The sequence below is a fragment of the Cnephaeus nilssonii genome (genome assembly GCF_951640355.1).
Source record: "Cnephaeus nilssonii genome assembly, chromosome: 6".
NCBI lineage: Eukaryota > Metazoa > Chordata > Mammalia > Chiroptera > Vespertilionidae > Cnephaeus > Cnephaeus nilssonii.
In genome coordinates, this window is record NC_137077.1 from 70,327,035 (window position 1) to 70,343,480 (window position 16,446).

Below are 16,446 nucleotides of genomic sequence, written 5' to 3' on the forward strand. Positions count from 1 at the left end.
CGCAGGGAGGGGCTGTGGGGGCCATAGGGGGCGGGGCTGGCTGGGAGGAGGGGCTGCGGGAGGTTGGCTGGCTGGCCCCGCCCCCTATTGGGGTGGGGAGTGTGATCAGGGGCGGGGCGGCTGGGGAGAGGGGCTGCGGGCCTACCGTGGAGGGGCAGGCTGGCTGGGGGGGAAGGGGAGGGGCGTTTGGTCGGCCGGTCCCACTCTTGATCGGGGTGGGAGAGTCCGATCAGGGGCAGGCTGGCAGGGGAGAGGGGCCGCGAGGTTGGCCAGTGGCCCCACCCCCTGATCTGGCCGGTTTGCTGGCCACAGTGGGCGTCATAGCAATGGGTCGTTATGGCCGTTATGGTCACTAGCCTTTTATAAACATAGATATGTAATTCTTTGAGGCCTGTGTTTAAAATACTCTTTCTCTAAAGAGGATCTGTGTCAACTCAACTGAACACCTAAGAATACTAATATAACCCAAGATAATTTTAACCTAAACTGGGAGTTGTTTTTGGTTTTGCCACAGAAATAGTATGAATTCTGGCCCCAAGTCTGTACTAGTATGTCTCAAGGAAGAATCCCTCTCTCCTCCATTTTACCTAGAGACAAGACCAAGACAGGCAAATATACCACCAGCTTCCTCTGTGGCCATGTTGTCCAATTTTTGTATTTAAACTAAGAATGCTGCCCCTAAGGACTCTTAATTTCATATGAAGTGATCTCCAATTCAAATTTCCATCATGAATGAGCCTTTCCTCAGATCTCTTGTTAAAACCCAAGCTTTAGACCTTCAGATATTAGCAAGTGCTAGTCAGGGCAAATGCCGGCTCCAGAGCCCATGTGGATTCCTACTCTAATAATTCTCCCCAACCCCCATTAATTCTGTTACACTACTGACAATTCAGCCACACTTTAAAAATCAAATTCTAAAACACTGTATCTAACATTTAATGTTCTTACTAGGAAGGTGTGTTGTTTTTTAACTGAAAGTTCACTTACATGTTTTCAGGTTTCCTTATGTTACCCTACTTCTTTTCCCTAAATTTTCTAATTACAAATTTAACTCTTGAAGGCGTGAACTGAGAATATCATTTTGGGTTTGTTCTTGCTTTCTAGTATATAACTATGTAAAAAAGGAGGCTAAATAATGGTCAGCGCTATAAAGCAGACTCTTGGAAAATCAAAGATGAGACAGACTCTTTTCATCTGTGTAAAGATGCCTAAAACAAAGCTAAATTATTCTTTCTCACTTTTCAATAAATGCTTTCAAAGTATTTCAGTTTCCCCTATAGGAGCATTGGAAAAACTGAAGAAAATAGATACTACAGTATTTCAGAAGAGAAACTTAGAAAAATATTTTATTCTAATTTTCTTAATTTGCCAAATACATATCCTCTTTTATTACTTAATAGGTACTTTCATAACTATGAAGCAACTACCCAAATTTAAGGCATCTTGAAACAGAAAACAACCGTGTCTTAAGAAATAACTTCAGAAATCTAACATATTTTGAGGGTTGAAAAACTCAGAAAAAAACATAAACTCTAAGTTATATTAATTCTAAAGAAAACAATCTATGGCTATAAACCAAAGCACATCATTCAGGAAAGAAAATAGGGGTGGGGGAAGATTAAATTCAAGTTCTCTTTCTGGTAAAAACAATTTTCATGAAATATAACACACATATTCAAGAACACATTTGTTATGTGTTCCATAGACATATGGTCTCATGTATGTTCAGAATTGATCCTAGAAATCCTTACCAAGGAAGGAAGAACTGCTTCGATTCATGGAAGAAACAGACTTCTATGTCTCCTTTTGTCTATGAACCACTTTAATGAAGGTACTCAGTGGTAGTCACCTGAGATTATACCAACAATATCGAGAACTGTCACCCTGGGAAATCCGGTACATTTTCAGACTAGTAAACTCTCGGTCAAAGAAACCCTTCTTTACTTTGAAGTTTTCTATTATGTCATGTTTAATGCTGCCAGAGCATTCAAGGGGAAGGGACTTCTCAGGTTTAAGAGAAGTTACTAAAAGATAAGAGAAACACAGTACTAAATATAGACATTTTAATTCAAGCTTAGATGAACCAAGCATTGAATTTAATTTTATAAAACTAATTAAGTAGTTAAAGTTAATTTTATAAAACTGATTAGGTAGGTAAAACTTTTAGTTTCCAAGTCTTTAAAATTTTAAATACTTAAAAATTAATTTGAAGTGGATTAATTTAAGTTTTGACAAAGCAACATTTCATATTCTCTCAGAAAGTACTACAATTAAAATTTAAAAGACAACAACATGTAGAATAGCTTTATATGACCAAAAATGAAAGGGTAACTACAAGATAAATTATATTACTCATCAAGCTTTGATACCAATCTCAAACATGATCCAGAGGGATGAGCTATAATTTAGTCTCTAGGCACCCGGGCCATTGTCCTTATTCAAAAGTAGAGGGGAACAGGAAGACAACAAACCTAATTAAGCTATGTCTTTCTTCCTTGAAAAACAACTGAAATACATTAAGCTCAAACAACTCACCATAAAACACAACCATCCTATTGAAGAGATTGTAATCATACTTAAGTTAAAATTATTTTGAAGTAAACTGGTACTTAGTCTTTGAATAAGGGAAAAAGTCTGGCAACAACATAATTTTTAGAATAATCTGATTCACCATCATAATTTAAATGTATAACACATAAAAGAATATCATGATATGTGGGCTTTAGTGAGGAGAGTCAGAGTCTCCTGAGTTCCTAAAAAAAAAAAAAGGAAAAGAAAACCCTAAAATGATGGAAGAAAACCACACTGCAAAAAACAAAACTGTTTTTAATGACCTACTATAAATTGGTATGAAATAATAAGCTTGAAAGAGACTCAGCCAGAAAAGAGGAATAATAAGAATCTGTGCCATTCTAAAGCACTGGCAGGCATAAATGTCTAAAACCATCGTGTGGCCTTATCTGGTTTGGCTCAGTGGATAGAGCATCAGCCTCTGGACTGAAGGGTCCCAGGTTCGATTCCAGTCAAGGGCACATGCCTGGGTTGCGGGCTCCATTTCCAGTGGGGGGCATGCAGGTGGCAGCCAATTAATTATTCTCTCTCATCATTGATGTTTCTATCTCTCTCTCCCTCTTCCTTCCTCTCTGAAATCAATAAAAATATATTTAAAATAAATAAATAAATAAAACCATGATGTGTATAACACAAAAAACAAACAGCTGACACTGTAATTCGCTCCAGTATAGTGGAGTATTTAAGACTATGGGCTTTGACAATCCTGAGTTTGAACCCGCATCTGCCATTTACTAGTTTTGTGAATTTGAACAAATTTTTAACAACTCTAATCCTCAGTTTTTTAACTTATAAAGCAGACATAGTAACGATTCCTATATCTTGTGGGGTTGTTTCAGGAGTTAAATAGAATTTTGCATATAAAACTTCTGGCATGATAGCCAAACTCAGTAAGTGCTTAATAGATGGTAGCTATTAGTATGAGTCCAACAATTATCATTAAAACAAATGTTATTATTTTCCTGCTGTATGGTCATTCACTCTCTTGTATGACTCTCTTTTGACAATCACAGGAACAATATTATATGTGAGGTTCATGTTGGAGAACAGCTACCAGCACAGAAAACTACCAGACTGTAAGCTTTACAAGGGCAGGAACCAACACATAAAATGTGCACATGGCCAGCCTAAATTCAATAGGGGTAGAGGTGGAGTAGGAATAGACTCCATTTCTTGGTGGGCAAGTTGCAAGGACATATAGAAAAAGAGCATGTGAGATAAAAGGTAATGCTGCAGTTATCTTTGAAAATGAAACATATCAGTTTACCCAATTCACTTCCTTCCACGTGCAAAGTACACTCAAGGCCCTCCCTTACCCCTGTACCCCGACTAAAATGTCATCTTATTACAGCACTGGCTGTAAGGCCAGGATCTTGTTAGCTTGAAATCAGGTTCAATAGACAATTGCAATGCTATCTTTGGTTTTTGCAATTGAGTTCAAAGATGTATGGGATGCAGAATTATACAGAAGGCCCATAACAGTACCATAGCAATTGTGAAATCTGCTTGGCACATGTCATCAGCAACTTGATTGAAGCACAGTTCTGCTCCCTGAAAAATAGTCCTCTGTGAATCTTGACTCTGCCTCTGAGGTTCTAGCTCCATCCTGTGAGTCACTCTGACTATTTCATAAGAAATAGTCCATATTTATAACAATGTATCTTTATTGGCCTGCTTCCTGCCATATAAGATTGGGATACCCCAACACATAAAGGCTCTTTTTAACTGAACTATGTCTATTCTTTTCTGTCTATCCTGTGGTGCTTTATAAGAACCATTCTTATAAAAACTTTGTGAGTTATCTATGAATTTTATTAAAATTAATTCCATTAGACAGATGCCATTAGACAAATTTCTTTGAGATAGGCCACTTTCTACTTTGAGCTGTGTGTCATGGTGCTGTGGGACATCAGACTTAAGAGACTTAGAAGGTTTTTTGACTAGCTGAGACATTCTAAAAAGGTATGCCTTTAAGACTCTTTGAAGCCCTTTTATCTAGCTGAAAAGGTCTAGTAAGAGGACTTGTCTTAAATCTTTCTGAGGTCCAACAAAGAATTTCACAGAAGATCTGATTCTTATTTGGAGACCATTTTTTTTTTTTTTTACTGACAGCACCCTGGGATTTGAGACATATTAGATAAGCAAAGGGAAGGGGGAGGATATTCCACAGTGGAGGTCCAGAATAAATAAAATAAAAGCACAATCTCACTGGGGAATAGAGAAGAAAACTATCTATCTGGGTTCATGATGAGGGGAACACAAAATGAAACTGGAAGGGTAGAGTAAAATCGAATATACTAAGAGCACTGACTACCAGATTATGGAGTCTGCAATTTATGCTCTCAACTGCTGGTTTCCACTTGCTGGTCCAAATGTTACTACATCAGATGCACTTGGAGAGCTTTATAATTACACAGCTTTACCCTAGAGATTTTAAAAGGTTTCAGTAGAGTCTGTATCTAAGCAAAGTTCCCAGATGACTCTCAGACTTAGGAGCCATTGCTCTAGGCAACAGTCAGCTGTTGACTTTCTGAGAATGAGAATGACATAAATGTAGGCATCTAATGAAGTTTTCAGTTAAAAGCATGAATAATAAAAAGTGGTATTTTCATTTACAACTTTTATTTCTCTTTCATATTATTTCCCTCAGAGGCCTACTCCACAGAATCGATGTATTTTCTGGCCGTATATATCTAGAACAGTGGTTGGCAAACTCATTAGTCAACAGATCCAAATATCAACACTACAACGATTGAAATTTCTTTTGAGAGCCAAATTTTTTAATCTTAAACTTCTTCTAACGCCACTTCTTCAAAATAGACTCGCCCAGGCCGTGGTATTTTGTGGAAGAGCTACACTCAAAGGGCCAAAGAGCCGCATGTGGCTCACGAGCCGCAGTTTGCCGACCACGGATCTAGAAGAACCTCAATCACATCATAATCTCATCTTAACACATATTTTTACAATAATTTTGTTTGGTTGGGTTATTTTGTTAAGGAAGATAAGCCTAGTATACTGGAGGGCAAGGTCCTAATAGAAGTTAGGAGGATATGGACCTAGGTATGAAATGATAAGGACCTTATCTAAGATGGTGATAGTAAAGAATAAAAATGAAGGGAGAGATCAAAGCACTGACACTATTAACACTTTTAGAAAAAAAAATCACAGAAAATGTTGAGAATCAGAACAATGCTTACCAAGCAGCCCTAAGATGATTAAGATCTCTATTCACAGAAAAATTTCAGTAACAAATGTAAAGAATGTTAGAATTAGAAAATCACAATTTTTTCAATCCCTAATGTTATAACCGATTCAGTGATCATCAAAGGTGCTTACATCTTTAAGTGAAAACAATACCTCAAGGAGGCAATCAAATAAATCCAAAAGGTCAAACACTCTATAGAGACAGTATTCCAATTTCTTTTAAGACGTCAAAGGCACAATAGATCATAAAAGTGAACAAGGGACTCTTCAGGATTAAAGGAGATATCCTATATAATAAAAGGCTAATATGCAAATCGACCAGACAGCGGAATGACTGGTTGCTATGATGTGCACTGACCACCAGGGGACAGACACTCAACGCAGGAGCTGCCCCCTGGTGGTCAGTGCACTCCCACAGGGAGCAGGGCTAAGCCGTCAATCAGACATCCCCCGAGGGCTCCCGGATTGCGAGAGGGTGCAGGCCAGGCTGAGGCGCATGTGCCCCGCCCCCCAAGTGCACGAATTTCGTGCACTGGGCCTCTAGTAATGACATAACAACCAAATGTAATGTATCAACTTACTGGGATCCTGGTTTTAACAAGCCTACAGTAGAAAGACTTGGGGACAACCTGAGGCATTTGAATATGGACTAGGTGTTAGGTTATATTAAATTATTATAAATTTTGTTAGATGTAAAAAGGTTTTATGATAATACTAGAGGCCCAGTGCATGAAATTTGTGCATGGGGGGGGGGGTGTCCCTCAGCCCAGCCTGCACCCTCTCCAATCTGGGACGTCCCTCTCACAATCCAGGACTGCTGGCTCCCAACCGCTCTCCTGCCTCTGCCTGATTGCCCCGAACTGCTTCTGCCTGCCAGCCGGATCACCCCCTAACCACTCCCCTGCCAGCCTGATTGACGCCTAACTGCTCCCTGGCTGGCCCAGTCACCCCTAACTGCCCTCCCCTGCTGGTCTGGTCACCCCTAACTGCCATCCCCTGCAGGCCTGGTTCCCCCCAACTGCCCTCCCCTGCAAGCCTGGTCCCCCACAACTGCCCTCCCCTGCAGGTCTGGGTCCCCTCAACTGCCCTCCCTTGCTGGCCTGGTCTCCCCCAACTGCCCTCCTCTGCCAGCCTGGTCACCCGCAACTGCCCTCCTCTTCTGGCCTGGTCACCCCTAACTGCCCACAACTTCCCTCCCCTGCAGGCCATCTTGTGGCGGCCATCTTGTGTCCAAATGGGGCAGCCATCTTTGACCACATGGGGGTGGCCATCTTGTGTCTTGGAGTGACGGTCAATTTGCATATTACTCTTTTATTAGGTAGTATAAAATGTTCTAATTTTTAGACATGCATTAAATATTCTGGGGCACAACATCATGAGGTCTATAATTTAAATATTCCAGCCTCACTTCTAAATAAATTAAATAAACACAACAAAAAGTTAATAATTGCTTAAATTTACATGATAGGTATATTAGTGTTCATTGTACTAATCTCTCAAATTCCCTGTTTGCCTGAAAATGTTCTTGATAGATGCAAATGAGGGAAATTATTAGTAACCCTTCTGTTGCTTCATTAAGTTTCAAGTTAAAGAAGTCCTCTAAATGTTCTAGTGCACAGATACATGAATCAGATAAACCATATCTAAAACAGTCAAAATTCTGATGCACAGAATGGAAAAACCAGGTAAACTGTATCATTTCTTAATGAAAATTATTTATACCAGTGTACCATATATGCACTTTCAGGCTTCAAAAAGACATGTGGGTAACAAAAATTCAAACTTTCCAAAAATATATCCAACAACTAAGCAATGAATGTTAATAATACTATGTTCCATCTAACACTTGACTAGAAAAACATTTTCTATTGAAATAAAGTAGAAAAATGATTATGTAACTTAATATTTACCAGTTAATACTCATTTAAAAAGAACTAAAGCCTATTTCATAAAGTAACAATACAAAAACCTGACAAGTTATACAGACAGTATAAAACTCTAAATTTAAGTTTTTAAAATACTTGATAACCTGAATACATATATTAGCTTTCTAACACCAAATTTAAGTTCTTGGTTTTAAAAGCAGTAGTCTTTCCACCACAGCTATCAGTAGTAACCACAGAGGAGTTCAAAGCATTTGACTAAATAAACTTTAGCTAAGGAGTAGAATCCAATACATAAAACTTATTAAGATTTAGGAAGTGAAATCTATGACCCCTGGGAGTCCCCGAGACTCTTTTAGAGGGTATGGAAGGTTAAAACTATTTCATAATACTTTTTCATTGCATTGACATTTCTACTTAAGGTACAAAAGCAGTGTTGGGTAAAACTGCCAGCACTTCAGCACAGATCAAGGCAGAGGCACCAAACTGTAGTAGTAGTCACTGCTTTCTTCACTGCCAAGAACTTGCAATAATTGTCCAGTTTCACTTACAAATGTCCTTGATGAAGCAGTAAAAATCATAAACCCTGAGTACAGGTGGTTTTAATATTCCATGTGAAAAAGGAGAAATATGTATAAAGCACTTATTTATACTATATTTTAAAATGTGTCAACACTTGGTAGATCTGCATAATTCAGTGAGCAACTGTTTTCCAAATGACTAATGCATAATGTTTCAAAATCATGTATGAGTAAAGGGCCATTCAAAGTTCAAGATAGATCAGTGGATTTTAATTCAACAGAGTATGAAAAGCTTACTGATATGGTTTCAGATTCCACATTGCAACGAACATTTAAGAAACTACCACTTGTCAGTTTTGGTGCAGTATCAAAGAAGAATATCTACAATTATGTATAAAAGGTATTATTGTCAATACACATATGTATGAGGCCAGATTGTCTTCATATAGTATTTCAATTAAATCATCACATCACAACACTGACTACAGAAGCAGATATAAAAATTCACATGTCTTTTTTAAAGCTAGAAATGAAAAGAATTTTCAGAAACTATAAAACAGTAATTCTCAACCAAAGATGATTTTTGTCCCTCAAGGGACATTTGGCTATGTCAAGAGATATTTCTGATTGTCATAACTGGGGAAAGTGCTACTGCCATCTAGTGGGTAGAGGCCAGTGATGCTGTGAAACATCATACAACACACAAGACAACAGATCATCCAGCCCAAGAAGTTAATAGTGCCAAGGTTGAGGAACCTGCGGGAAAAGAATACCACTCTTCTCACATAGTTATCTTCATAAAAATGTGTTACTCATACTCACATGTAATGGGTTTATTATTGTAATATTAAATGAATAATAAACAATTTTAAAAATTCTTAGTTTTAGTTTACAATATAGTAAATGTCAATAGGTTAGCCCACATAAACAAAAGCTCTTTGGCGTCTTCAATAATTTACCAGTGTAAAGGAGTCCTGAGACCAAGAAGTTTGAGAATCAATAATTTGAAGAATGGTATAACTAACAAAGTATGCTAGAGAATATAAGAGAAATTAAAGGACTCAAAAGGAAAATGTACTCATTTCAAGAGTAGTATGTATGACCAAAACAAACAAACAAAAAAACCCCTATAAAGCTAAAGGGTTCAAAAGATAAAAGTTATGATAGACCCAAAATATCATTCTTCCCTTAAAAAATAACAACACGTTAAAACCACAACTCTTACCCTGACTATGAAGGCTTGCAGGACTGAAAGATGGCTGACACAAGTCTTTGGTTGGAGTTGGATAAGCTTCTTTCCCTTGGCGCTGACTCATCTTTCCTGGAGTCAGAAGTTGAGATTCTTCACTGTTTGCTATAACATCTCAAGGGAAAAAAGGAAAAAGTATTAGAACTTCAGTGCTAGATTTACATAATGGCATAGTTAATAACATGGAACAGAACTATGATTGAACCTGCCTCAATGTTTATATTAATTTTACCAACTCAATACTTTAATAAATTTGCATAATTGTTTTTCTTTTAATTTGCTTTCAATTCCCCCCAAATTGATAGGTATGTATGAGTAAAAGTATACAAATTATGGAGATTATAAAAATGAAAACATATTCAAATGATAAGAAAAAGTACTGCAAGATGTACTGTGCTATTAATATTAACTCTTTATAAGCAAAAGCCATTTCACAGAAGAAATACAAATGGTCAATAAACATATGAAAAGATACTCAACCTCATTAGTGATCAGAAAAAATACAAAATATTGTACATTCACTAGAATTTCTACTCTAATTTTCATAGATAGCAGGTATAATTCCTGTTTTAGAAATGGGAAACTTGAGGTTCAGAGATTGCCTTGTCTAAGACTAAGTAATAGAGGTAAGATTCTAACTCAAGATTTGGTTCCAACGTCTGGCTCTTAAAAGTTTGCTGCCCCAGTAACCAGTTTAAATAGTGTTTCAGGCTGCTATTCTCCCACTTGGCCAAGCTACAAATAGAGGAAAGCAATGCCCAGTTCCAGAGAGAACAGAAAAAAGAAAAATACTCAATGAAAGAATAGGGCAAATAATTGTGAGCAACACCACAGTGTCCTAGGATTTCCACATCCTTTTATTTTATGTTTTTGTGCTTTCAGTCTACAAAGGCTTTAGTTTTATTTTGAGCGGGAATGATTCTGTCCTCACTCTAAATTTAATTTTTAACTTAACCAGAACTTCATGTTCGCATTTCAATCATCATATCGTTTAATCAAATTGCTTTATCATGTTTTCTACTGTGCTAAGTTTTCAAAATTATATTTTAGCTCCTTGAATTTCAAAAATACTTCTATTTATCATCCAAGACCTAAAAAATTATTTCCCCATCAAGTCCATTAAAAAAAGAATCTACTCATCGATGACTCCAAAATTTATATATCTTCTCCTGAACACAAACTCACATATTCAATTGCCTGCCTTATAATTGCCTCTATTCTTTTAATTTTTTAAAATTTTTTATTATTTCTTGCCGAAACCAGTTTGGCTCAGTGGATAGAGCGTCGGCCTGCGGACTGAAAGGTCCCAGGTTCGATTCCGGTCAAGGGCATGTACCTTGGTTGAGAGCATATCCCCAGTAGGGGGTGTGCAAGAGGCAGCTGATCGATGTTTCTCTCTCATCGATGTTTCTAACTCTCTATCCCTCTCTCTTCCTCTCTGTAAAAAATCAATAAAATATAAAAAAAAAAATAAATAACACGGGGTGGCTTATTTAAAAAAAAAATTATTATTATTTCAGAGAGGGGAGAGGGAGAGACACAGAAATATCAACAATGAGAGAGAATCATTGATTGGCTGCCTTCTGCACACCCCACACTGGGGATCGAGCCTCACCCCGGGCAGGTGCCCTGACTGGGAATCGAATCGGTGACCTCCTGGTTCATAGGCCGATGCTCAACCACTGAGCCACGCCAGCTGGGCTAATTGCCTCTATCCTTTAATAGGCGACTCAAATTTATCCAGAACATAATTCTTAATTCTGCTTATCTTCCAAACCTGCCTCTCTCCTAATTCAGTTAGTGGAACCACTATTCCCTTCCACCTTGTTCTCAGGCCCAAAACCTTAGATTTATTATTCAATGTTTCTCTTTCACATCTGACATCCCATTTATCTCTGAGAGCTTTATATTCTACCTTCAAAATTTATCCGGAGTCCTTCTATTTCTCCCCACTTACACAACTACCACCCTGTTCCGAGACACTATTACCTTTCTACTGGATCACAGCATCAGATTTCTATCTAGTCTCCAGACTTAGGGTTTATTCCTTCTTATGTAGAGTTCCTTCTCTACATGGAAGCCCAAGCAATCTTTGTAAACCATAAGTCAGATTTGCATCATGCAGAAGTCTTCTCAATGGCTCTTCATTACACCTATAATAAATTCCATGGCCTAAAGATTCAAGAGTGTCTGCCCCCCATTATCTTCCCAACCTAATTATCTACCATTCTCCTCTTTACTCCTTGGCTCCCAGTCATAATGGTCTTCTTGGTATTCCTCAAAACACATCATCTTGCCCCAATCTCTGGGTCTTTATACTTCTTGTTCCCTCTACCTGAAATACTTCTACCCCCATCGTCTCACTATTAACCCCTCTCATCATTTGTGTTCAAACGTTATCTCTTCAGAAAAGCCCTTCATGGTGCCTTTTGATAAATAAGTTCGCATTTTAATATAGTGTATCAATTATTTTATTGTTTCCCACTAGTGCCCATTTCACCAGTTATACTCTAACACTTTACATGATTTTTATTATGCATTTATTACATGCTTTCATTAATCTATAAATTCCATAAGAGAAAGAAATTTTGTCTGTCTTATTTTCCCATAATTCCCAAGTCCTGGTATGGTCCTGGCATACTGAAGGTGTTCAACAAAATTTTGTTGAATGAATCAATTAACAACTTTTATAGTTTTATGAAACTTCTTTATGAAAAAGTATACGGTGTTTCCTTCAATTACTAAATCCAAGATCCATTTAACTCCTAAAAATTATTATTGAAATTAAAAAATGTATGTTGCTGATGTAGAAAGACAAATTGACCTAAAGAACCTAACAGAGAGCTCGCAGAAACAAGCCCATGGTTGTGGAGCCTAGATATACAATAAAGGTAGGGAAAGAAAAGACTATTCAATTACTGATACTGGGAAAACTGATTATCCAAATTGGAAAAATAGGTCCCTACCCTCAAACCACACACAAAGAATAATTTTATGAAAATTAAAGACATACACATAAAAAGCAAAACTTGAAAACTTTTATAAGAAAATATAAGAGAGTATATTTATAAACATGGGCTAACGAATGATTCCTTAAAAAAACAAACACAAAGCATTAACCATAAAAAAAAGAACTGATAATTTCCACCACACTAAACAAACAAAAAAGTTAAGTCTTAATTTAATCAAAAGAAAACAGAAAGAAATTGAAAACACAAAACAGTAGAAGATACCTGCAACACATATAATTAACAAAAGATATCTGTAACACATATAATTAGTATCCAGAATGTTTTCTTTTAAAAAAAACTACTCATAAATAAATTTGAAAAAGATCAACATTGCAATATTAAAATGGGGGCATATGCATCAAAAAGGACAAAATACCAAGAAATAAATTTAACCAAGGAGGTGAAAGACCTGTACAGTAGTCTCCCCTTAGCCATAGTTTTGCGTTCCATGGTTTGTTACCCGTGGTCAACTGCAGTCTGAAAATATTAACTGGAGAATTCCAGAAATAAACAATTGTGTGTCATTCTGAGTAGCATGATGAAATCACGTGCCATCCCACTTCATCCCATCTGGGATGTGAATCATGCCTTTTTCCAGCATATTCACGCTGTCTGTACAATGTAATATTTTAAGAGACCACGTACACATAACTTTCATTACAATATATTGTTATGTGTTTTATTTTATTATTAGGTATTGTTGTTAATGTCTTACTGTGCCTAATTTATAAGTTACACTTTATCATAGGTTGTCTGTATACATGTATAGAAAAAAAGCATAATACATATGGGTTTGGTACAATCCGCGGATTCAGTCATCCATCGGGAATCTTGGGATTTATCCTCAGTAGATAAGGAGGAACTACTGTACATTGAAAACTGTTAAGACACTGATGAAAGAGGTTGAAGAAGATACAAATATATTTAAAGATAGTCCATGATGATGGAATAGAAGAATTAGCACTGTTAAAATGTCCATACTACCCAAAGCAATCTACAGATTCAATGCAATCCCTATGAAAATTCTAATGGCATTTTTCACATAAATAGAACAAATAATCCTAAAATTTGTATGGAACCACAGAAGACTCTGCAGAGCCAAAGCAATCTCGAGAAAGAACAAAACTGAAGGCATTAAGTTCCCAGATTTCAAACTATAGTACAAAGCTATAGTAATCTAACCAATATGGTATTAGCTATAAAAAAAGTCATATGAACAGTGGGACAGGATAGAGAGCTCAAAAATAAACCCACACCTATATGGGAAACTAATTTATGACAAAAGAGCCAAGAATATACAATGAGGAAAAGGACAGCTTCTTCAATAAGTGGTCCTGGGAAAAGTGTATAGTCACATACAAAAGAATGAAACTAGACTGCTGACACCATACACAAATATTAACTCAAAATTAATTAAAGACTTGAATGGAAGACTGAAACCATAACACTCCGAGAAGAAAACATACACAATAAGCTCCTTTACTTGGTGATGATTTTTGGATCTGACAATAGCAAAATAAATAAATGGGACTACATCAAACTAAAAAGCTTCTGCACAGCAAAGGAACCGTCAACAAAATAAGATAACTAAATGTGAGAAAATATTTGCAAATCAAATATCTGATAAGTGGCTATAATATCCAAAATACATAAAGAACTAATACAACTCAATAGCAAAAAAGAAATAAAATCCTAATAAAAAATGGACAGAGTATCTAAATACACATTTTTCCCCAAAAAATACACAGATGTTCAACAGGCACATGAAAAAGTGCTCAACTTCATTAATCATCACATAAATGCAAGTCATAACGACATAAAGCATCATCCTTCACCTCTTAGAATGACTATTATTTTAAAAATCAAGAAATAAAAAATGTTGACAAGGATGTGGAGAAGAGAAAATCCTTTGCACTGATGGTGAGAATATAAATTGGTACAGCCACTATGGAAAGCAGTATGGAGGTTCCTAAAAAAATTAAAAATAGAACTAACTATGTCCCAGCAATTCCATTTCTGTGTATTTATCTAAAGAAAATGAGAACACTAAGTTGAAAAGAAATATGCTCTCCCATGTTCACTGCAGCATTATTTACAACTAGTAGCCCATTTGCAGGAAGAATCCTGCAAGCAGCTGCTGCGGCCGCGTGCACTGCCGCTGCCGCCACCGTTGCAGCCACCACGCCTGCACCCAGCGCCGCTGTCACCCGCCCCGCTCCGCCCCACCCCACCGCGCTCCGCCCCACCCGGGCTTTCCCTCTGGCAGCCACCTTGCTTTCCGCTTTTCCTCCCTCTTCCTTCTAAGTTGTCTTCAGTCTTCAGTCCTCCCTCCCTCAGCGTATGCAAATTAACCGCCATCTTTGTTGTGTAATTTGCATACTCGCCCTGATTGGCTTGTGGGCATGGCTTTGGGTGGTGGGCGTGGCTTGGCGTAGCAAAGGTGCGGTCAATTTGCATGTTGCTATTTTATTAGGTAGGACAGCCAAGATAAGTGTCTATCAATGGGTAAATGGATAAAGAAAATGTGGTTCCTATAAACAATGGAATATTATTCAGCATTAAAAAGAATGAAATCTTTATATTTGGGACAACATGGATGGACCTTGAGAGCATTAAGCTAAGTGAAATAAATCAGACAGAGAAAGACAAATAAGGTATGTAGAATCAAAAAGGACAAACAACAAAAATACTTAGCTTATAGATACAGAGAAGAGACTGGTGGTTGGCCAGAGGTGAAGAGGTTGAGAGGGGCTGCAAAATGGGTGAAGGGGGGCAAAGGTTCAAACTTCTAATTATAAGATAAAAAAGTCAAGTGGATGTAAAATACAGCCTGGAGATTATAATTAACAATACTGTATAGCATATTTTAAAGTTGCTAAGAGAGCAAATCTTAAAAATTCTCATCATAAGAAAAAAATCTATAACTATGTATGGTGATAGATGTTAAACTTATTATGATCATTTTTGCAATATATGAATACTGAATCATTACACTGTATACCTGAAACCGATATAATGTTGTGTGTCAATTATGCCTCAATAAAAATATTTTAATACAAAAAAAAAAGAAAAATGGGAGGGAAACTCGAATGGTGATTTCATGGAAGAAGAAATGCAAATGGTCAATAAATATATAAAAAAAGATGCTCACCTTTTTTAGTAATCAGAAAAACACAAATCAAGATCACAATGAAATTAATATTTTACACTCAGTAAAACTGACAAAAATTAATAAGTCTGATAATAACAAATAGATAAGGGTGGGATCAATCAGACATTTTAAGCACTGAAGGTGGGGTGTAAACCAAAATAAGCACTTTGGACAACTACTTAGATCTGTCTTATTAAAGTGATTTCAGCATACCCTATGAGTCCAACAATTCCACTCTTAGCTTTATAACTAGAAATACTCTTATACATGTGTACCAAAAGATAAAAATAAGAATGTTGACAGCAACATTGTTCATAGTAGCAAAAATCAAAACAACTTAAATACTCATCAATTGAAAATAAAATGGATTTATATATTGTGGTATATGCATATAATGAAATAGTATGTAGCACTGAAAAAGGAGTGCTCTTAGCTGTATCCAATAGCATGGCTGAATCTTGGAAATAAAATGCTAAAAAACAAGTCCTAAAAGATGACATGCTAACATTCTCATAAAATTAAAAACCAAGTAAACCTTAGTGATACATACATAATTAAAAATAACATAAAAGTATATTTTAAAAAAGTAAAGAATGATAAAATACAAAATAGTCATCACCTCTTGGGGGCTGGCACAAGGAAAGAAAAGAGAAGAAGCACAAAGATGGACATGAAATATTTTTAAGATTCATGTTCTTAAGTGGTACATTCAAAGTGTCTTGACTGTATAATCATGCTTTATAATTTACATATGCTACATTTTTTTTGCAGAATCAGGCAGTACATTAAAATACATTATGAGAAGAACAACTAATAGAATTAAAGTATGCTTTAGTGTTCCATCAGTAAGATATAG

The 16,446-nt window shown here is 36.6% G+C and overlaps 1 protein-coding gene across 6 annotated transcripts in view; it reads right to left on the bottom strand.

Moving 5' to 3' along the window:
* The window catches only part of OSBPL8 (oxysterol binding protein like 8), a 190,175-nt gene that overhangs the window by 70,269 nt on the left and 103,460 nt on the right, over window positions 1-16,446 (bottom strand). For 5 of the 6 annotated variants that reach the window (XM_079773455.1, XM_079773454.1, XM_079773457.1 and 2 more), the window contains one exon: window positions 9,405-9,542. In XM_079773455.1, the coding sequence (XP_079629581.1) occupies window positions 9,405-9,542 (138 nt within the window). The remainder of the gene's footprint in view (window positions 1-9,404; window positions 9,543-16,446) is intronic. The other variant, XM_079773458.1, reaches the window with a different exon arrangement.